The sequence below is a fragment of the Sminthopsis crassicaudata genome, chromosome 3, assembly GCF_048593235.1.
Source record: "Sminthopsis crassicaudata isolate SCR6 chromosome 3, ASM4859323v1, whole genome shotgun sequence".
NCBI lineage: Eukaryota > Metazoa > Chordata > Mammalia > Dasyuromorphia > Dasyuridae > Sminthopsis > Sminthopsis crassicaudata.
In genome coordinates this window covers 444,223,481-444,248,066 of record NC_133619.1, presented here as the reverse complement: position 1 = coordinate 444,248,066, position 24,586 = coordinate 444,223,481, and the positions used below count along the sequence as shown (strand labels likewise).

The 24,586-nt window shown below is 34.7% G+C and overlaps 1 protein-coding gene across 1 annotated transcript; it reads left to right on the top strand.

Moving 5' to 3' along the window:
- Positions 1-8,953: 8,953 nt before the first annotated feature.
- On the top strand, positions 8,954-20,212 carry G6PC2 (glucose-6-phosphatase catalytic subunit 2). The gene is given in 9 exon segments (XM_074297417.1): positions 8,954-9,008; positions 9,011-9,170; positions 9,979-10,088; positions 13,453-13,563; positions 17,281-17,304; positions 17,307-17,396; positions 19,701-19,775; positions 19,778-20,109; positions 20,111-20,212. Coding segments are annotated over 9 exon segments (1,059 nt in total).
- Positions 20,213-24,586: the final 4,374 nt, after the last annotated feature.

Sequence of the window (24,586 nt, the reverse complement as noted above, 5' to 3'; positions counted from 1 at the left end):
CTGACTTATAGAAGAATTATGATTGATTCACTTTATTTCTAATATGGTTAAACACCTAATATAGTTGGAAAGAGTCAGTTCTATTTCCTTAAAGTAGGTTGGGAAAGGAGTGAGAATAAGAGTATTTATAGATACGTGTTTGAAAGGAGAATCAAGATAGAAAAGGTTTGTGTCACTTAAAAAAAAATGGACATACCTTAGCTGTTGTTGTTTCTGTTTTATGTCCCACCTTTCATGACCCCATGGACCATAGCATACAGACCTTTCTATCCTCCACTATCTCTTAAAATCTGTCTGTTATAATTCATCTCATCCTCTGCTACTTCTTCTCTCCTTTGTCATCTCTTTTATCATTTTAGTACTGTCTGGCATTCTCTTGGTAAAGACACTGCTTTGCTTGCTATTTCCTTCTCTAGTGGATCATCTTTTGTCAGAACTCTCCACCATGACCATCTTGGGTAACCCTACACAGAATAGCCTATAATTAATCATTAAGCTATGCAAACCCTTCCACTACAGCAAAGCAGTGATTGGAGGGTCAAGAGGAAGAGAAGATATGCCAAAATACAACTTTATGAGATTTCTCATTTTCTTTTTGTCCATTCAATAAAGGGTTGATTGATATCCTGGAGTCATTTATTCAATAAATCCTAAGCAACTGTGTACTGGGGACTAGTCTGCCATCATGGAACTGTCTGTTAGACAGATACATCTTTTTGCTCTGTTTGTACTCTGACCTAGGGTATTGACCTCCTTGCTGTATCTCACAGGTCAGTCCATCACTTTATATGGAGCATTTTAAATGCTCACTCACTCTAAATATCTTTTGCCTGGCTTCTCTGGCTTCCATCAAGTCTCAGCTAATCCCACCTTCTGTTAAGAAAACTTAATCTTAGTGCCTTCCCTTTGAAACTGTATCTTATATATACTGTTGTGTATATAGTTATAGATTTTCTCCCTGATAAGATTGCAAATTCATTGAGAGGAGAGACCTTTTTTTCCTTTCTTAGTACAGTGTCTTGCGCACAGTAGGTACTTAATAAACGCTAGTTGACTAATAGTCAAGCATGTGATAATTTAAAGTAACATTGTACTTAGATAAGTTTCCCAAAGGGACAAGTTGTTTGAATTGAGTCTTGAAGGAGCCTAAAGATTCTAAAAATGAGATAGGGGAACAGATTTACAATTTCTGGGGTCATTCAGTGATTCATACATGGCTTGTATGTGTAAGCAGGATATGGAAACTAAAAGACTAGCTGATGAAACAGTCTCTTAATAAAAGCCTTTGCTGAGCTTTTAGCAAAGTGGTTTATCAATGTACTATTTCCAGAAAATGTAAACCTTATCCCATTACAGATTTATCAATTGCTCTCTCTTTAGCAATAACTTAAAAGTGACTCAATGATTTCCAGTTAAATTGGTACAGAGAATTCATAATATATGAATTTTGGTAAAAATTGGTGTTTCTTATCTAAGGCAATAAGGTAGTTTAGCTAAAGCAATGGGTGGTAGGAAGAGTTTGCATAGAAGGGGTTGTTTTTTAAGTTTACTAACTAGGTAATCACCTACACTCAACCAACTATGCTTAATGCCAAGAAACAAAATATTTCTAAGGTACAGAAAAAAAGGAACAAGAGAAGACAGGAAGCAGCTCTGAGAACTTTCACAAACTTCTGAGTATTGGAAGCCAGGAAAAGTAGATCCTGTTGCTTAAAATATATTTAACTAAATTTCTGTAGAAAAACACATTCCCAATTACGAGCTGACTTTTTGGAATACAATCTGGGATTATTTGAAGGCTTCCTTTGTTTAACTATGGAAATTTTGGAAGATATTAATATTAATAAGAATATTAATAAATAGTGCCTTATTTTATATTTATGTTTTATATAGTGCTTTAAGGTTTACAAAACACTTTATGAATTTGTTCTCATTTTATCCTCATAAACCCCTGTGAGGCAGATGCTATAATTATCATTATTACAAATGAGGGAACTGAGCCTTAGACAAAATAAGCCAATAGTCTCACAAGCTAGTATTTGAGGCAGGATTTAAGCAGATCTTTGACTCCAGATCCAGTGCTTTTTCCATTGTGTGTGTTAGTTTGGGCTAATAGATGAACTGTATGAATCAAATCATTCTCTAATATTTTGAATATGACTTCAAAATCTGGAAGACAAATATAATTACTATATTTTACTTTTCATTTATTTTTAGAACTTGATTATATTTTATTTTCAATTCCACATTTCCTGCTTCCCTTCTCCCCATTTATTAAGAAAAAAGGTAAAACCTATTACGAATATGTATAATTAAGCAAAACAAATTCTTGAATTAGCCATATATGTTTGAGATATGTGTGTACATATATACACATGTTCATGTCAATGTGTACTCTGAATTCGTGACTTCTCTTTCTCTGGAGGACGATAGTATGTTTCATCAGATCATAAGATTTAAGATTTTAGAATCTGGAAGGGACTCTGGAGTTCTATTCCTCCCATTACCTTCTTATTTAACAGATAAAGAAGATTCTAAGTGACTGTTTCCTCCATACTTAGGTAGGGTAATACAGTGATACCCTGGGCACTTAGAACTCATTGAATTTAATATTCAATGCTTATCCACAAGAAAAAAAAATGCTTCATTTTAGCACTTAAGGCTTGCTCAACACTCATTACACTTGGTTGTTATCTTGGTTGAGCAGTAGAGATGTGGTCAGGCGTTCTGCCCAGTCCCCTCTTCCCCCTCCCCCCAACCTGCTGCCACTGCTATTGCCTTTGGCTGTGAGCAACTCCTCTCCAGAGAAGATGCTGAAGTTTTCACAATTGAGGGCATTCCTGCAGGATGATGTGGCTGCAGAGTATAATCTCCTAGCTTCTGAAACTGTAGAACTGGAAGGGGCACAGAGCATCCTGCTTGCTCAGCAGGATGAGAAACAATAGAAGTAGGAGCAAAAGGTAGCAGCAGTGGGAGGGAGCTCAAGTAGAGGTAGTAGTGACTGTGGAGATAGTCAACAGCAGAGGACCCAGGACTCCTGGTAGCCCTCAGTCTGTTGGATGGCCTGAGCTTTGGGTGGCAGAGGGTGGAGGACCATAGCTTCCTCTCTATGTCCTTTTTCTTTGCCCCCAAAGGAAGCCTGGGGTAGAGAGAGAGCATAAAGGTTCTTCTCAGAAAGTGAGTTAGGTCAAGAAGGGAGGAACCCGGCTGGGCTGGTTTAGGCAGGCTGGTTTCTCCGTAGCTAAAAGTCCCACTTGTCCCTTTGGGAATTTGAGTGGGGAAGGATGGTTAGGCTTTGTACCAGAGATATACTCATGGGGAAAATTCATTGCCTTTTTACCACTCATAATGCCTTCTAGAACTAATTAACGATGTGTATGGAGCTACCACTGCAATTGAAATTGTAAGTCAAAGATATTGTGTGGAAAGAAAGTGTGGAAAGAAGAGAAAAGATCCTGGGACTAAGGCTTGGAGTATGTTCACTAGGAAGTAGGAGGAGAAAGAGAGAGCTAGAAAGAAAACAAGGTAGACTTGTGTCAGAGATAGATAAGATCAGAGTAAGATAAGGTGGCAACATAGTGCACATACAGGTAACATAGTGCATGTAATCTTCCCCAGCAATTTCTCACTATACTCTGAACAAATCAGTGTCTTTAAATCAGTGACTTTAAATTTCAAAGGATCTGCTAATCTGCATTATAGGGAGAATTTCTTCCATCTGAGTTCCCTACACTCATGAAATCATAGGTCCAGTTAAACAAACAAACAATAACTCACATTGTTATATAGTGATTTAAGATTTACAAAGTACTTTATACACACATTATCTTGTTTGCTCTTCTGTGGACTTTCTTTTATCCTTGAGCTTGTCCTCTGAGGTTCCATCCATCTCCTAGCATTAGACTTTTTGTATGTTAGCTAAGTAAGGAACAGCACTCATTTCCATGCCAAGCACATCCTGCCTGCAGAGTATTAAGTAATGCAAGAGCCTAAAGTTTAATTTTTTAAGATGATATTGCAGAAAAGGAATGCATTTGACATCATTCACTGTAAATAGAAATGGATCATTCATGCCCTGATTTAAGGACAAATTGGGGTTGAAAATGAACATTATAAATTATGCAATACTTTAAAAAAAGTCCAGAATAAGAGGAAGCTAAGACCTTGCAAGGCTCATTACTTTATATCTTTGCCCATGGTTCATTAAAGACACTGCAAACAATTTAGAACCTGAGTCTGCAAAACAGTTTGAAGCAGAGGATCCAGATAACCAGAGTAAATTAGTGATTAAGAAGAGCAATAAGCCTCTAGCCTGTTTAAAACCAGTTTTTGGCAAATCCAGACTACATTTGCATTCTGATTTCACAAATAAAAATCATACATACAAAAAATGAAAATTCATAGTTATAGAGGTGAAAGGCAGCTTGAAAGGTTATATAATGTATCAATTTGTGTATCTAACAAATGGGACAGAAACCATGTCTGAAACACAATTGTCGATTTTGGCTTAACCAGCCTGAAAGAGAGAAACTGTATCAACATTCTTGTTTATAGGGTCAGCATTATGAACTGTTAAGGTTCTCTCCCAGACAAATGGCTTACAATCACAGCCAAACACATCTTTTGCTTCTACTTAGATGAGCTCAAATAGTTGGAATTACTGAGAATCTGGCAGTTTTCTTGATAATATTGAACTATATTGACTTAATGAATGCTTTATTTATACATTTGTCAGAAGTGGAACTCGAACCCAGCTGTTACAGGCTGACTCTTAATGTGCTGAGTACATATAGAGGAGATATTTAATAAATGCTTGTTGTTTGATATGATATTCAAAGAAGGTAAATTAAACATTGTTGCACTATGAATGCAAAGCACATGAAAATAACCTGAGTTGCATTAGCTAAATTCATTCTGTCATTGGGGAAGAAAGAATCTGGGAGTAAACTGAGAACTGTGTTTATCCCTCAATGCTGACTCTTGCTATTAAATCTTTTTGGGTTAAGTAAACTCTCTTAATCTTTGTTTCTTCATCTGTGAAATGGGAATCATCATTCTAACAATACCTATTTTAAACAAATATGCTGAATGGATTAAATAAAAGTGAAATGGGGCAGTTATTGGGAAAGGGCAAAGTTTTATGAGAGCATACAGGAGACTGTCTAACTTTCTGGTTTTCTTCTTCTAAAGTTTTAAGAATCAACTTGAAAAAGTTAAGTCAAGAGACCTGATAAATAAATTCACCCATAGAATGAATGAAACTAACTTTTGTTGTATGGTCATTAACAAGTCAAGCTTGGAAATGAAATATTGGGTACAAGTTAAGTCCAGGAGAAAAACCTCAGAATTATGAATACAATACTAGTATCTCTCTCCAGAAAAGAACAAATCTATTTATGGAACTGCTGTCATTTAACAATGCTTATTGATTGTCGGATTGATTTCACTATCCAGTGACATGAACAAGGCTAATAGCAAGATCTGTTCTGTTGCTGTCAAGACAATTTCTTTTTTAATATAAAAATGTTTCAGTTTTAATTATTATTTGTTCAACCTTTTCCCAAGTTTAATTTCAATTCAATTTATATGTATTACACAATTTCAAATTATAAGACCAAAGAAAGCTGACTCAAACCCTCCTATAGACCTTCTAAAATGGTAGAAATAATATGGGTACATATATATATATATATATATATATATATATATATATATATATATATATATGTGTGTGTGTGTGTGTGTGTATGTGTGTGTGTATACACATATATGCACATATAATAAACATACTATAATAAATGTGTAATTATGTTAAATTATATTCATGTTCACATTCATAATTGTATATTACATATTTAAATGCAAACATATACATGCAGACAAACAAAAATAAAGATGCGAGGGAAGATGATGACAATTATATTTTTCTGGACAGCTAAGTTGTATAGTGGATAGAGATCTGGGCCTGGAGTCAGCAAGACCAATTGAGTTCAAGTCATTCCTCTTGTGTGACCTTAAGCAAGCCACTTAACTGCTATTTACCTCAGTTTTCTCAACTACAAAATAAGTTGAATAATTGCATCTATCTTGCAGGGTTGCTGTGAAGATCAAATGAAATAATATTTGTAGAGCACTTAAGTACAATGCCTGGTATATAGTAAGATCTGTCTAATGCTAATTATTAAATTATAAATGCATGGGAGTAGACCAGGCTAAGAGGTATTCACATTTTAAGAAAGAAAAATAACTTTCTCTTGGACAAAGCAGGAGAGGCTTCATAGAGAGGAAGAGAGGCCTGAAGTAAAAGCCTTTTTTGAATTCTAGGAAATCTTCTATCCTCTTTCTCATTCTTTCCAACTCATTCCCTGCCAATGCACTAGATGGGCACTCCATTTCCTGGGACCCATGTTCCCAATTGGTGAGAGTTCATCATATCTTGCTAACCTTCCTTCCCTTCCCCTTCTCCACACATACCTCTTGGGATCAAGTATTAAGTCAGTCCTGTCATTTGTGTAAAGAAATCATCCTATGTCTTTACTGACCATTCCTGTGTCTTCCCTGAACAAAACATCTTTCCTCAGCCACCATAATTAACTACATGTGATCTTCTACGACAACATCAGCACTTGAGGGAAGTGAACTCTATCTTGCTTCTAGAATTTGCCCACCCAGCACTTAGCACAGTGACTGACACAGTAAGCATTTAATAAAGATTTTTTTTCATTCATTCCTTCATGTTGGATGTTTTCCAACTTCCATAAATACTTTCCCTAATTGAGGAGCTTCTCTAAGCCCTTGATATAATATTAAAGCATTAAGCAACTAATGTGTTCAGCACAAAATTCTAATTAAAAAAGAAAATTCAGCTGCTTTCAAATTGATTTTAATGAGTATTTTCAGATTCTTCTAAAGTTTTTTGAGGGAGGTTAAAAGGCTGCTTTGTTTTTTGTTGTAAAGAAGCAAAAGGAAGCAGGCAAAAATGAATCGAGTAGAGCTATGTATAAAGCAAAAAGATTACTGGAATTAGAGATCTGAAAGGATCATTAAGAGGTTATGTAAATCAGTCTCCTCCCTGCCTTTACATGGGACTTTTGATTGTAACCGCCTCCATAGCCACTGCCATTCTCAACATATAATAATAGCATTGCATTTCTGGTTCACAGTCAAACCTCAGCCTTTCTTTCTGTTGTTTACCCAGTCCTTCATGACTTAGTACATGTGATGTCCTTTGAGGCCCTTTGAGGATCTTTTGAACATACTATTCTGACTGCCCATTTCCCTAATTTTTCCAGTTTACTTTATATTCTATTCTCATCTTTTGTGATATCAACTCTGACCTGTTTGTACATGAACCTAATGAACATGCTCTAGGACTCCAAGTAACTGATAAAATTACTCAACAATAATGTTACCCAATTGGTGCTTTAGTGACCTAAACCTTTGCTGTCCCACTTTTATGTCTCATTAAAGATGAGAGTAAATGACATTCAGGAAGAGCCAACCCAGCCCAGAGGATAAAGAATCAATGCTGGCATTAGGGTTTTACTGGAGTTAAAGTTTTGCTTCTGATTGTATTAGCTATGCCAAGGGCATGTCAGTTCATTTTTCTGTCCCTCAGGCAATTTGCTAAACTAAATGGTTAATCTTTAAAGAAACTTCCCATTGGATTATATCAGGTGGAAGTAGCAATAAAAAATACTGTCCTTTATATAGTCAGACAAAATAATGTAAGCTGCTGAGGGTGCAAGAATAAATGAATGGAAAAGGGGAAGCATTTACTAAACTTAATGTGCAAAGCATTGTGCAGTTTCCTTTTTTGTCTTTGCATCCCCAACACTGAGCACAATGCCTTACTAGTTAGTACTAAACCCTTAATAAATATTTTTGAATTGAATTGAATATAGTGACTTAAAGTTTGCAAAATGTTTAATACGGATTAATCTATCTGAGTCCCACAACAGTATTTTGTGAGGTAGATATCCCAGGAGTTGTTATGCTCATTTAATAGATAAGGAAACAGAGATTCAATAATATGCCTTTAATTTCCAGGTCTTCAAGTCCAGAACTTAATCCACAATTCCTTGCTGCCTATGAACAAATATTAGCAATTTTCCTTTTTAAAACAGCTAGATGGTACAGTGGATAGAGCCCCAGACCTAGAGTTAGAAGACATCTTTCTGAGTTCAAATCTGGACTCAGGCACTTACAACAGAAGCAGATATTTACCAATAGTATGATCTTGGACAAGTCACTTAGCTCAGTTTACCTCAGTTTCCTTATCTGTAAAAATGAACTGGAAAAGAAAGTAGCAAACTACTCTAGTATCCTTGCCAAGAAAACCTCAAATGGAGTCATAATTGAAAAATGACTAGAAAATAAGAACAAAGTTCCTTTTCAAACAAACACAAACCTTGGAATTCAAAAGCTATTTTCCACATTTTAGTCATTTTTAGCTAAACAATTGTTACCTTTTTCCTCCTCAAAGAACCAATAAATAAACTGATAACTAGATTTTATTTGAAATTAAAAAGCCTAGCTTTGAGGGCTCATTGACATATGGTAATGACTTTCATATTCCTCTAGTCATGCATAGAAAAGCAAATGTCCAATCTTCAGAGAAATGAACTGTGCAAAAATGTAAGCAAACATGGTCCAACTGTTCAGGCAACAACAACAAAAAAAGGGTTGCATAAGACATCCATTATCCCCAACCCCACTTTCCCCATGGCTTGTTGCAGATCAGCATGTACTTCAGAACCTCTTTTCCTCCAATTAAAATCATAAACTGACAATCTTTTCACGAGCAAAAGGCCTACATGCCTCCCCCACAGATGGGCAGAATCACATATTGTAATCACAGTCAGACACACCACCTGGGTACCTTATAAAAGCAATGAAAATTATTACATTTAGTTTGTGATTTCTTTGTGTCCAGAATTACCTTCTTTTAAGAATGGATTTCCTTCACTGGAATGGCATTCTCATGATTCAACATTTGCAGAAGGACTATGGGCTTACTGTGATTTTCTAAATTTCATGTCCAATGTGGGAGCTTCTCATAATATATTTTCAGTTTATTTCCCACTATGGTTTCAACTTAATCAGACAGTTGGAACTAAAATGATATAGGTAGCTGTCATTGGGGATTGGCTCAACCTTACGTTTAAATGGTAAGGCTTTTTTTGTTCTCTTCCTCAAAAATCCATTATTCTTTAAACCATAACTTTAATTCAGCTTAAAGATTTCAGAATACATGCAATATTCTTAAATTTGGGAAGAATCTTGGTCATATAACTATTTCATTTCAGAAGAACAGAACTGTGATAGTCACAGTTAACAGCTACTTACCCAAATACATTGATTGATTTTGTAACAAAATCAAAGGAAAGACCCTTATCTAAATAACAAGTGGATGATTTCAACAAGATTTATTCTTTAGAATAATTTATATATCTATTGCATAATCACCCAATAAAGAATGGGACTCACAGTCATTTCCTGAACACATATTTTCAGGACCTACCTCTGACAAATATTTGCTGTGTGAGGCTGGGCAAGTCCCTTAACTTCTCAATACCCCATAAATCTTTAAAAAAAAATAACACCATAAGCTATAGAGCAGATGCTAATCTATATTGGTAGTACGAGTTTCCTCACTGGGAATTTTCTATGGTACAGAAATCATAGGGCCAGCCCTCAAAATAAATATAACCTCCTAAAGATGAGAGAGTATTTAAGTAAGGAAACTAAGCTCATTGTGTGGTTAATATTACAAGAGGTGATGAAAACTGAAATGACTGATTAAACCTTGTCAGTATGGTAAGAGATGTGTGAGAACTCAAGATTTCTTCAAAAGCTCTATACTTTTGCTTGCTTGGCTATCTCTTTCTTGGGGACATTTTATTTGAGAAAAAAATTTACTCTATGAAATGAAAGCCATGTTCATGGTACTTATGTATTTATTAATCATTATTGTAGGATTTTATTTGGTCATCGCTCCTATTGGTGGGTCCAAGAAACTCAGATCTATACAAATCACTCAGGTCCATGATTTGAACAATTTCCTACAACATGTGAAACTAGTCCAGGTAAGATATTTTTAGTAGTTTCAGAATAATGAGATGATAGCCAGAAAAGCAATGATTACATTGACAAATTTAGAATCCTGATTCTGTCAGAAAGTCACAGTATTACTTTGGCTAGGTCTTTCCACCATTATATACCGGTTTCCTTATCTAAAAATGAGTAGATTAGATTAGAAGAGCCCTATTAGCTATTAATAATATATAGATTTATGAATGAGTTCACATTTATATAACACATTACGGGTTATAAAGTGCCTCTTTATAGCTATTGCATATATTGTGAGGTAGCTATTGCAAATATTATCATCCCCATTTTACAGATGAAAAAAAACACCTGAGACTCAGAGAATGTGACTTACTCAAAATGACATGAGGCAAAAATCTGAATTTGAGTCAACAGTTTCGGATTCAAAGACCAATGTTCTTTCCCTTTTACTAATAGCTTATACTACATTGGATAATAAGTGGAATGATCATTTAACAAATTATCATGGGGCTATTGTAGGAAGTTTAGCATAATAATTGGTTCATTATAAATGCTTAATTGATTCTTGTAGAATTAAATTGAATAAAGAAAATAATCTTGGAAAGTATTCTTAATGTTCCAATGTAAGTCATAAAGATATTATGCTATAGAAAGACAGATTTTCTATGAATAATCAACATCTGTTGCATTAACTGCAAAAAAAATGAAATATGATAATAATGCCCAAATAATTTTGTTATTTGAGTATTTACTCAGCAACACAGCAGTGGACTGCATCCTTTAACAATAACTAATATTCATTCCCAGAACTACAATGTAATTCTAGAAATGTCAATGTGCATGCTGTTAAGCAATTTTCAAAGGCATTATAGGTCTTCTGAGAATATCATTAATGGATAGAGAATGTACTGTCATATACAGCATTCCTACAGGAATGATAAAGATTTCCTGGTATTCCCATTAGCAGGAAAGTGTATATGACCTCAGAACAGTTTTTGCTTAGATTTCTCATTTTTCTTTTCATGTATTTTGATGCACAAATAGACCTCTTTTTTATAAGACCCTACCATATTCTCAATATAAATATTTTAGCTTGAATGATGAGTTTCTGCCTACAAAATGATGCATTTTGTTTATTTTTTCGTAGGAGAGTAGTAAAAAGAGAAGATAATATTATTGTTACATTATTATTATTGTTTATTATTATTGTTATAGAATTATGATATAATTAATTTGCCACAAGACACATATATATGTCTATACATTTGTATGGGTGTATGTATATGTGTAATGTTGCACAAAGTTAATGCTATTGGATATAGGTTGGAATAAAATAGAATAGAGAGGTATGGTGGAAAATGAGATGGTCTCAAGATCAGAAAGTCCTGATTCAAGTTCCAGTTCTAAACTTTACTGCCTATTAGTCTGGGTAAATCATTAGACCACTGTGTTTCAGGAAGCTTTCTAAGATGATAAATTGCAGAACAGTTATCAATCAGCATTGATAGAGGGATTTTCCTTAACTGAGAATTTTCTATACCATGAAATCACAGATCTGGACCTTGACTCCCCACTGCTGCCTCCCCTCAAAAAGGAATGGGAATTATAGGAAATTGGGTATTTGTGTTTCTAATTGATTTTACTGGTTTTAGAGTTAATTATCTCTTTGGCCCAACTGATACAAATACTGTGACAATCATTCTTGATGGATGAGACCTGAAATAGTTGGATTTTTAAAGAGCAGCTAGTGAAAACAACAATAACTTAAACATTGGTTGCACTTTTTTTTTTTCCCGAATTCAAGGATAAGTTGTTTGGAAAACGTACAAATCATGATTTGGTTCCCAGGTTGCCTGATTTTGGTATAATTGCTAATAGCTGATTTTTGCATCCTTGATAGCAAGAAGTTTTGCATTAAAGAGCAGAGGAGATAGAGGATTATTTTCTTTAGGACTAGGACTAGGCCAAATTCAGAGGCTTGTAAGGAAGTAGAGTTTGCTTTTGTTACTTTCAACCTACTCTTTCTTCATCTATCTCAAACTTTTGTGTGTGCACATGCCATGGATCTCTTTGGCAATCTAAAGAAGCTAATGTACTCCTCAAAATAATATTTTTAAATTCATAAAATTAAATAGGATGACAAACAAAACTTTTTTTGAAATCAAAATACAGTTATCAAAATTAAAACCAAATAAACAAATTCATGAACCTTACTTTAAGAACCCCTGCACTTAGTGGACCTTTCCTAGATCTTCAATTATTTCATAATCTCAAATGATCATTGATCTTTTACCTAAACCAGTAATTTTCCTCAAAATGGATTATGTTCCAAAATTACTTGTTTTCCTGTCTCCTTCTTTACCCAATCAAAATTATCACTTTCTTTGTAACTGCAGCTCTCGGTTAGGTGTTAGTAAGAAAATAAACTGATTAGACTAATCTAGTGAGCATAGTGATTCTCCCAGGAGAGAGAGACAGAGACAGAGAGAGACAGAAACAGAGAAAGAAAAGAGGCAAAGACAGAGAGACAAAGAGACAGAGAAAGGACTGGAGGGAGGGAGAAAGATGGATATGGACGAGGCGAGAGGGAGGGAGAGGAGGAATGCAGGGAGAGACAGAGAGATTGATTGGCAGAAAACATTAATCACTATGGCATACCAAGCAATGTGATGAACTAGAAGGAAAATATTTAGACACTTGGAAAGGGGTGATATTTAGGATCAGGAAAGCCACAGAATAGAGAACTTCACCAGAAATCTTATCTCCAAGAAGAGTCTCCCCTAAATTGTTCTCCTATTCATGGTTTCTTTTCTTTTTTCCACTTCCCAGTTCTCTAAAAGAGCCAGGTGGTTACCAAGACAACAAAGCCAAGACTTTGCCCATGTGGGGCTGACAAGGGGCAGCTGTTTGTGTGCACAGGTTGTTTGCAAGTGTCCATTGCCTGTAATTTCTATTCATCATTTGATCTGTCCATTTGAATGGAAATGGACTCATCCCAGTCCTCCAGAAGGATGTGCTTTGATTTTTCTCTAATTGAAATAAATGGAGGAGATCACTAAATTCAGGTTGCTACAGATACAAGCTCTTCTTTTTTTCTTATATTTGAACATTCAGGCTTATCAGGACTGATTAAGTTGAAAATCAGAATATTTTAAGAAAAAATAATGTTTTTTAAAACTGAAGTAGTTTGTTCAATTCCTCCTTTTCTTTGGCCTATTTGGGAAGAGGTCACTTTGTCTCCAGCCCAGTTTTCAAAAAGTCATTTAGAGTACTGTGGCATATTTATTTTGGTCAAGGTATCAGCCTACTGTTTTGATGCTCACTTCTAAATTTTTTTAGATCTTTATAACTTCTTAAATTCTTCTACTACTATTGTTACAGGATGTCCATCAGGTCATGCCATGGGATCATCTTATGTCTGGTATGTAATGGTAACAGCTACGCTGAGCTACACTGTGGGTCGCATAGATAAATCATCAGTATCTCTGCACAGGTCAGCTTTAGATGAGTTTCTGCAACATTTCATTTGAATTGGACATTATTGAATAAAGCACATTTGCTTTCATTTATCCTTGCACAATGTACTTGTAGTTGTTGAAATAAATTTATTTATTCTGGCTCCTCAAACCCCAAATAGCAACATGAATGGAAGATTTATATTTTGAATTAAGATAACCCTCTAATTAGCTCATGGCCATTGTCTCAACAGAATGTTGGAAATTTTCCACTGATAAATGTCCTATTCTAGATGCCTTTTTGTTACCATAACATAATTATCATTTTTAGTGGTCCATAAATAACTCTTCTAAAAATATACAAGGACTTATTTTGCATGCAAATTCCCTCTTCAAGAAAAACTGGAAGTTTGAAAATACTCTCTGAAGGAGTCTATTTATATACAGTTATACCTCCCTCTTTTATTAGTTCATGTTTTTTTACATTTAAATAGTAATTTCTTGAGCCCCCAAAATGTAGGTCAGATGTCATCTTTTAAATGTTTAAAAATATATTCAAAATAAAATTCAATCCATTTTTATTCCAGTTAGTCCTGACCAGTGAAGTTCACGGAGAATCTTTAATCATTCCCAGTATCTGACCTAAACATAGATGTGAGTGTTCTCCAAGCAGTCCACACATTGCAGGGAACAATCTTCCCCTGGAGTCTTATTTGCTGGTGATCTCTTTATATTATAATTTTTAAAAATGAAGTTTATTCTATCTGACATAGATAGATGGGGGCCTGGAATTTAAACTTTTGACACTTTCCTATACCTTTTGGTCAGGCAGAGCATTTTCTTTTCTTTTTTTATTTTCAGTCCTTTAAATCTTATGTGGGAGGAAATCATCCTATAATCCTTACAATACTTATTATAGCCTCCCTGGGGTGTTTTATTCACTTAATCTTTTAACTGCATTAGCTAGCCCTGAGATTGCTAATAATTTATATTCATTTAATTTTTTAGCAGTATTCTATGACAACAATTTATTTATTTATTATCATCCTTCCCCACCTGCACATTTGGCACTCTCTCCCTCCTCCCTGGAACATTCTACAATAATTTTATTGGTAATAAAAAATTTCCAAGTACCAGCTGATGATGCGATTTGGTGAGTAATACTGGATATTAACACAAGTGTGTAGTACATAGTGGGTGCTTAATAAATGGTTGCTGATTGATATTTCAAAATTTTCCAAATAATTAATCTGAGAATCTCCTCAAAGTTTCCAAAATGACATCTGACTTGTTTGCAAATATTTATATAGCAACTAATATTTAAAATATTCATAATTTGATTAATGTAAAAATATCAAGAAAGATGTTATAATTCCATGAGAATAACAATTACATTCACAAAATAGCATTCAACTGGGGTTTCAGTTGAGTTTTTTTCCTATAGAATCTTTGAGCAAACGTGATGAAATCTAAGAATATTTTGTCTTTTGATCAATTTTTCCTGCTGTACTTTTTCAGTGCTTTGAATAAAATTCTTACATATCACAACCACTAATTTCCCTTTTACAAATCACTGGTAATAGTAGATGACATTTTATATATTGCATTAGAGTTTTTATATACACCACCTCATCCAATCTTCACAATAACTTATTTTACAATTGGAAACTCAAACAGCTCAAGTGGCCGCATGCTAGGCACTTTACAAATATTATCTGATTAGATCCTGGGAGTTACATGCCATTATGTTTCTCATTTTACAGAAGAGGCAACTGAGACATACAGAGGTTAAGTTACTTTCCCAGGATTACATAGCACATAAGTGTCCGAGACTAGATTTGAATTGATATTCCTTACTTCAGGCTCTTTTTTTCTAGCGACTATGTCACCGCTTACCTCAATTCTTCCATCTCTAATTAAAGTATTAGTTGTACTAATATAGCAAGTTCTCTTTCTTTCCTTGCTTCCTTCTTTTAAAAGTCTCAGCAATAATTTTTTTTCTTTTTCTAGAAGCAACTTGTGACCTGATGCTATTTTAAAACCATTCTAAAAGACCAAAGATGCTCATTTGGAGTAACATTTGGAGATATTTTAAAGAAATGATTGCCTTCCCTCTTTGTAGCGGCCAGAAACTGGAAACTGAGTGGATGCCCATCAATTGGAGATTGGCTGAATAAATTGTGGTATATGAATATTATAGAATATCATTGTTCTGTAAGAAATGACCAACAGGATGATTTCAGAAAGGCCTGGAGAGACTTACATGAACTGATGCTGAGTGAAATGAGTAGGACCAGGAGATAATACTATATACTATATGATGATCCATTCTGATGGATGTGGCCATTTTCAACAATGAGATGAACCAAATCAGTTCCAATAGAGCAGTAATGAACTGAACCAGCTGTACCCAGCGAAAGAACTCTGGGAGATGACTATGAACCACTACATAGAATTCCCAATCCCTCTATTTTTGTCCACCTGCAGTTTGGATTTCCTTCACAGGTTAATTGTACACTATTTTAAAGTCCGATTCTTTTTGTACAACAAAACAACTGTTTGGACATGTATACATATATTGTATTTAACTTATACTTTAACATATTTAACATGTATTGGTCAACCACCCTCTGGGGGAAGTGGTGGGGGGAAGGAGGGGAAAAGTTGGAACAAAAGGTTTTGCAATTGTCAATGCTGAAAATTTACCTATGCATATATCTTGTAAATAAAAAGCTATAATAATAAAAAAAGAAATGACTGCTTTTTCTTAGTGTGATCTTTAAAAGGGGAAGTTTTAAACATCATTGCCTTCCATCTCAATTGTAGTTTCAAGTTTCCCAGGACCTTTTCCCTAAATCTTAAAAATAAAAATATGAGCTATCAGATTCTATTGAATCTAATTAATAAAACTTTCTTCTTAAAAAAAACACTAGAAGGTTTATTTTTTAAAAGACTAGAAACTATAGTGAAACCATTAGATTTATATCATTTATCAGTCTTAATACAATCAAAAACTAATTTAACAACAAACAAAAAAATTGCATGACTGTGGTTCAGTTGTCCAGTTGGGCCATATACTAATTGACCATTTAACTTACTAGGCCCTTCTATGCTTCACTATCTATTGAAGTCTATTCAGATTCCTATTCATTGACAAGTTCTTGACTATTTAGAGAAAAAGTGAATGTCCTTTACTATTTCCCATGTACCAGTCTCTCAAATCAATAAAAATATTATAATGTCTAAGTTAGCTTTAATTTATAGCATTTATTAAATTTTAGGACTTAAACAAAGAAAACAAGATGACGCAGTGGATGGAGCACTGGACCTTTAATCAGGAAAAAGTGAGGTCGAATCCAGCCTCAGATATTCATTTGATATGTAACTCGGCCAGTCATTTAACTTGTGTCTGCCTCAGTTTCTTATTTGTAAATTAGGGATAATCATAGCATCTACCTAATAGAGTTGTTGTGAAAATAAATGAGGTCACATTTTAGAGCACTTTGAAAACTTTAAAGCACTATATAAATGCTAATAATTATTATCTTGATATAATAGATTAATGCCAATAATAAATATGACAATGACATTATTATTATTACATGAAGATAGCCTACTTGTAAGTTTCATATAGTAACTTTCAATAACTGTTAAGTTTTTCAAATCCTACATAGCACATGGGAAAAGTGCTTTAAATAAAATATTATAGCCTCTTGCAACTTCTTTTCATGTGTGTACTTGTCTTTCCATCACGGACTTACCTGGTCATTTCTTTGGAGTGTTTTTGGTTGATTCGAATCAGTGTCTGCATCTCCAGAGTATTCATAGCGACACATTTTCCTCATCAAGTTGTTCTTGGAGTAATTGGTGGTAAATATGATCACTTTTCTTAATTTTTGTCATTTAAAAGTCTTAGCCTCATTTTTTGGCTATATTTTATCCTATTTTTGCTGGAACTAAAAGGGGAATGTTTGGAATTTATGTTCCTTTCTCTAGGCTATTGTTGCTGACCATGTGTAACATGATACCATAGAATATGAAGAAGTAAGAAATATCTTTTTGATTTTCTAATTTAAATACTTGTACAAACTATTGCTTTAGCTTGGGTTTTTAATGTTTGGACTCAGGGTAGAATTAAATATGGCTACCTGAATGCACTCCCTACAATTCAGTGATGGATCATCTGTGCACACTCATCCATGTGTGGATGGGTTTCACTGAGCAGGTGCCCATTATTTCTGAAACTGCAGTTTGTCATGTAGCTCCTAAGAGTTAAAGATAATGTTCTGTCCTCTTCAAATCCTCAGTAATTTAATGACATATGTTATTTGAGATAAAATTTATCTTTGCTGTGGAATACTAGAAAGGACAGTCTTGGAGTCAGGAATATTTAAAATCCTACCTCTGATATATGCTATGGGCAAGTAACTTACCTTTCTGCATTCTATGGAACACTCTAAAACTGTAAGTAACAGATAAGGTATCAAGAGAAGCAGTATGGCATAGGAGATTGTATGCTAGACTGGCTTAGAATTCTGCCTCACTTCCTCCCTGAAAAAGACCTGGGTTGAACCTGCCCTCTTACACTTGCAAAAGCATGTATCTATGTAAACATACATAAATCAATTAATCTGTCACAGCTTTAATTTGCCCATCTGTAAAACAGAGATAATAGATAATAACAGCATCTATCTCACAAGTTGTGGTAAGGCTCAAATGAGATAATAATACATGAAGTACTCTGCAAACCTTAAAGCATTAAATAAACATCAGCACCTAAGTTGTTGAATGGATAGAACACTGGACTTAGAACCCAAAAGACTCATCTTCCTTAGTTCAAATCCAGTCTTAGAGATTTACTAGCTGTGTGTCCTTAGACAGGTCACCTAACCCTGTTTTCCCCAATTTCTTCATCTGTAAAAGAAGATGGAGAAAGAAATAGTAAACTATACTCTTCCAAAAAAAAAGTCCAAATGTGGTCATAGAGAGTCAGACACAACTGAAAAAAAATGACTTAATGACAAATATCAGCACTTATTAATATCATCATCATTGGAGAGTTTTTATATTTAAAGTTTCCTAAAGTGACGAAATCATATATACAGACCCCCCAAAATTTATTTGTCAGTACAAATTAAGTGTTCTGCTTACAGAGGGAGGCTTGTTGACTTTGAAGGAATGAAAAGTCTGGGTTATTATTGGTGGTTAGATTTCTAGAAAGGCAAACATATTGTGGGGTTTAGAAATTATGACAGTTTTTGCTTGGTAAATTGGTTTGGGAATAATTAGGGGACATACTCAAAGGCCATAAATCATAGACTAATAACTATTAGAACTGGAAAGGATCTGAGAAATCAACTGGTTTAATTTCTTCACTTTTGCAGATGAAAAAAACATGGACAGAATGATGACCCAAGACCTAGTTTGGAAGAACTACTTCTTTCTTAAAAGCAGCCATGGAATGAACCACATGTTAGGAAGGAACCTTAGTGAGCATCTGTTCCAAGCCCTTCATTGTGCAGGTATGGGAATTGCAACCCCAAGAGGTTGAGTCCCAGGGTCAAAAAACTAATAAATGGCAGAGGTTGTACTTAAACCTACTCATCCAATACAATTTTATTCTAAAATACTACTATGCACAAGGCATTTTGCTTGTCATTTAGTCATTTAAGTGATGTGGAGTTTTCCCATTTGGGGTTTTCTTGGCAAAAGTGTTGGGGTAGTTTGCCATTCCCTTCTCCAATTCACTTTACAGATGATGAAACTAAATAAAAACAGTTAAGTGACTTGCCCAGGATCACACAACAATTACATATCTGAGGCATTATTTGAATTCATGAACATAAATGTCTTCCTTATTCCAGGCCTTGTCTAATGCACCACTTAGCTATCCCCCTGTGCTAGGTGATGAAGAATACAAACACAAAAAAATGAAAAATTATCTCTCTCTTCAAGGAGTTTATATTTTACTATAAGAATACAGTACACTTTTTGGTTCTAAGTTTAGTAGTTGTCCACAAGGACATACTGTTTCTCCAAAAACATAATTTGTGGTTAAGTTTTTGAATCCCCAGTACTTAATAGAGTGCCTGGCACATGGTAGGTGCTTAATAGATATTTTGACTAACTGAGAAGAAAGTAAAGTCACTTAAAATTTCTGTGTCTGATTTGTAGGTGTGCTAGTGGCAGAAGCATTTGGACACAAACCTGAAATTCAAACAGCAAGTTTAGGAACATATATCAAGACCAATTTTTTCTGTTTCTTTTTGCCCTTGGCTTTTACCTTTTCCTTAAAGTTCTTGATATTGATCGCATGTGGTCTGTCCCCAAAGCCAAGAAATGGTGTGCCAATCCAGACTGGATTCACATTGGCACAACTCCATTTGTTGGCCTGGTGAGAAACTTGGGGTTTCTCTTTGGATTGAATTTTGCAATCAATTCTGAAATGTTCTTTCTGAGCTGTCAAGGGAAGGACAGTTATAAGCTGAATTTTAAATTGCTTTGCACGATGACTTCACTGACCCTCCTGAAGCTATACAACTTTGTTAAGATCCCAACACATGCTGAATATTTGTTTTATGTCTTTATCTTTCTGTAAAAATGCATCCATGCCATTGGCTGTGGTTGCTGTGATTACTTACTGCATATATGTGTTAATGAGGCCAAGGAAAAAGAAGATTAATTAGGTATAGTGGGATAAGGGGGAAGAGTTATGTTCCCTTCACATAGAAAGAAGTCCCTTGACTAGTTTCATTTTACAGATGAGGAAATTGAGAACTAAAGAGGTTAAGTGACTTTTCAGGATCATCCAGCTATTCAGAGGCAAAGCCAGAATCTAAAGCCAATTCCAACTCCTAGTCTGGGGATGTACCATGTTTTGGTGCCTTTTGTTCTTCAAAATGGAAGGAACTACTCTACTATTTTCCTTTGAAGACATTTTGATAGTAGTTAAATCAGTTACATCTTAAATGAACTTAAAGTGTTGAATCCTGATTGATCCATACATTGACATTATTCTGAGTAGGTTACCCACTCTGCAAGGCATTTATATAAAACAGTGATAGGTATATGCAAACATTTTGGGGAAAAAAAAAGCATGAGGGGTAAGTGTCTTAGTCTTTATTTCTTCTCGGTGGTACATGTCATAATTCTGCAGAGTGCTAGGCATCTTTATAATAAATATTAAATCAACTTACTTTTTGGGAAAGTGTTGCTAAAAAAGGCTTCTTTCCATAGGTTGTTGAAGTCTTTTATCATAGAGTTATTGACTACAAGACCTTGGAAATTAGATAGGAGTTCAGTATTTTTATCTCATTCTAACAAAAGATAAGTGAATTGTATTTTTCAAGGTTTCACCCCAACTCAGTGGAACCAAAAATAATCCTAGCTGAAGCTACATTAATCTTTATTCTGAACTATGATAAAAATCTAAACTGATCATATCAGTATTATTGTATGCTTTCCTGAGAATTTCCAAGTTTTTTTTTTCTTTTAAAATGAATTAAGTTAATCAATATTTACGAACCTTGAGATGATTAACTCTTTTGTCTCCATCCAAATCATCCTGCTCCCAGGGCAATTGTTCACAGTTAGCTCTGATGTATAAAAATACCACACTCTGCTCATTTTAATGACCTAATTAATGAATTCTTTAAAATGATAATAAATTAATCATAAATATTTTTATGGTAACATATCAAATAGATGTTGTGTCAGTTGAAAACAACATCACTACAGAATGGTGAAGATGACTAATTAAGATTATTACTGATTCTCCTGCAAGTATATTTCAAATGCCAATGCCTTTCAAGGATCTATGTAATAGATTTACTTTTCAAAGACAGTAAAGCCTAGGTGATTAACAATCAAAGCAAGAGGCAAGGAAAAATTGTCTCTGAAAAAGGGATTGTAGATGTCCAGCTAAAAGGATACTTAGAGAATGACAGAGAGAGAGAGAGAGAGAGAGAGAGAGAGAGAGAGAGAGAGAGAGAGAGAGAGAAAGAGAGAGAGAAAGAGAGAGTATTTTAGCCTACTCATTTGCTTTTTTTTTTCAAATGAGGAAAGTAAGACCCAGTGAAAATTAACTTACTCAAGGTCACACAAGTAATAAGTGGAAGAGACAGGATCCTAACACAGATCATCTAACTTCAAATTCAGCATAAGTCCTTTTGTACTATATAGTTTTTGTTTTGAGGTAATTTTTCATAAAAATTGTCTAAGAATTGCAATTCCCTTTGTGACAGATAGCTTGTTAACTGTATCTACTAACACTGCGTATGTGAAGTAATTTTCAAAGATGGAAAGACATTTGTCTTATTGCACCACCTTTGGCAACAAATCCTGTAAAGGTCATTTAACATTTAGGACTGTGCCTGAGCAAAGGAAACGTGGGTAGCTAATAATACTTTTTTCAGTATTTAATTGTAGCCTAAAGAGTTTCTAAATGAGATCAGAGATGAACCGAGTCTTCAGCTTCAGAAGAGGTGCTGATTTCTGCATTTGTAACCAAAGGGTCATAATCAGTCCTGTTCACTTATAAGTTTTTCCACCTATAAGTTCTCTCACTTTAAATGCTGTTTTTCAGACGTAATAAATAGTAATAAAGGGGCTTAAATTGATAGCTTACTTTCTACATCAGGTTATAGGATCACAGGGTCACACAAACTCACTGATCTAAACCAGGAAAGGACTTCAGAATCCATCTTGTTCAATCTTCTCATTTAACATCTCAAGAAAGTGAAGACACTTACTTGTACAGGTAATAAGTGTCAGAGATGGGAGATCCTATGTCTCCAGAGTTAATATTCTTCCTTTACATAATGCTGCTGTCCATTCAGTCTTTAACAGCTCCAACCCCTAGTCACAGCTTTAGTCCCCCAAATGGTTGTCACTGTTTGATACAGTTGGCACTGCTTGGAGTGACCCAGATGATAACAAGCTTTCTCTGTTACTGAAACTGCCTAGGCGACTGAGAAACTGCTTTTTACACTCTTGGAGAAAACTTCTGTTTTCAAGGATAATGGAAAAGAGCCATTCCAATTTAGCTGTCAGAGGTAAGCTGAATTTAGCTGACTTGCCTTACCTCTAACTTAAATATAAATATTCAAAATTTATCTCTGTACAGATGAAGAATGTCAAAATGATGCGCCTTCAGGAGAAGATAACCTAGGCAAGTTACTTGAGATTCTCTCCAATTAATTATAAATTTTTAAAATAAACACAAAGAAAGGTGCTAATCTAAAGCAAGGAGAATGGAGACTCTTTTTTTTTTGAGGGGTGGATTGGTTCAGAAGTCTTAAAAGATATTAAATAGGAGTCCTTTTGATACATCAAAACACAAAAGTAGTGACATTTATAAGCTGTCCAATGAAGCACTGCATTATTGGAGTTTTGTGCCTTAAATTACAAAAGTTAATTTAAATCACAGCAACTGGATCTTCAATGTTTCTAAGTGACATGATCCAGGTTTTGTTCTAAGAGGGGTCTTGATATATGAATTTAAATTATGATGATAACAATATTTAATAGTTTGGGACACAAGTATGTCCTCAGATTTCTGAACAAATGAAATAATATATGTAAAATTTGCAAATCTCAAAATAATATATAAATATGATGATAATGTCATACAATTCCTTAAAAGAAATTCAAAGCATATTGATATAATTCTCCCTCATCTCCTTGTCCTTTTCATTTGAGCTAGATTTGGGGTAGCATCTTCTCACAGATGAAGAGCCTAAGCACCGCTTACCCCAAGTGAGTGAGCAGCATAGGACCCTTAGGCCCCTCGAGCACCTATCTGAATTCTTTTTTTTTTTTATTTCCAGACCTTGAAGTGCCATTTTTCTAGATGAATTAACTGAGACTATCTTAGTGCTAAAAATGATAGTTACTTTTGACAAAGTACATCCTACCCAGAAGACATATTTAAGTTGTTGAGGGATACTTACACATGTCATTTACTTATGTGGTAGCTGTCATTAGTGGTTTCTTGTGCTAGAAGTATGAGACTGATTGCAGAAAATTGCTAACTGAAAGTGTATAAAATCATCAGCAGCTTCAAGAAGGACCTGTCAGACTCAAAAACATCACAAGATCAGATTTTAAGAACTGAAAGTCCCCAAGTTTCTGCTCTGTCACAAAAATTGCAGTTTATGTCAGCTTAGGGAAAGGATCGGTCAAAAATGGGGACTAATTACTATACTTGTCTTTGCTACATATGATGGCAATCCCAGCTGTGACTTTTGGTAATGCAGAAGAGATTGTTCTAAAAGGGCAGAGACAATTACCTTCTACTCTGAAAAGGGAATTTTCTGAACTTTTTACTGAAACAGCACTGTATGAGTCTTTCACATAGGATATCTGAGATGGAAGGGCAGTTTTTTTGTGGCTCAAAATGTGTCATCTTTTTCTCCATTAAAAACTTGAATAAGATTTTCTGAAACACACCATTGAAAAGAGAATAAAGCATGAATGGCACTCTGGTTCAAGACATAACTACTTTGGAGCTGTTTGTGAAGATGCAAAGATGTCCAGAAAATGGACTTGCCAAAAGGAGCATCAATTTTATCTATACACTCTACCCATTTACATTGTTGGCTGACAGAAGAGAGGAAGTGAATTACTTGCTATGAATATTCTGTCACCATCTCTACATAGCAAGTAGAGAGTGGATCAAACAAAATAATTGAGATAGATAGTGATGGCTATCCATGATGAAAATGCAAACATTTACCACCCTTTTAAGAAAGTGGTCAACCTTCTGGTTCATACTATGGCTGTTTGTGTACAGAGAATCAATGTTTTCGCAAATCCAAACTTACATAGTCTCATATTGCCTACATGACCATACTATAGTCCTTTTAGTAACTCACAGATTTTTAAGCAGGTTTACCTTAAAAGAAAATTCATTTCCCTCTCCATACATATAGCTCCTTTTCATATTTGTCCCTTCAGCACTTCTCCAATAGGAACACCCTATGCTTTAATCTTTCTCTCCATCCACAATTCTGTTACTCTGCCTTCTTACAAATCAAGAAATACTGGCAGGATGAATGTTA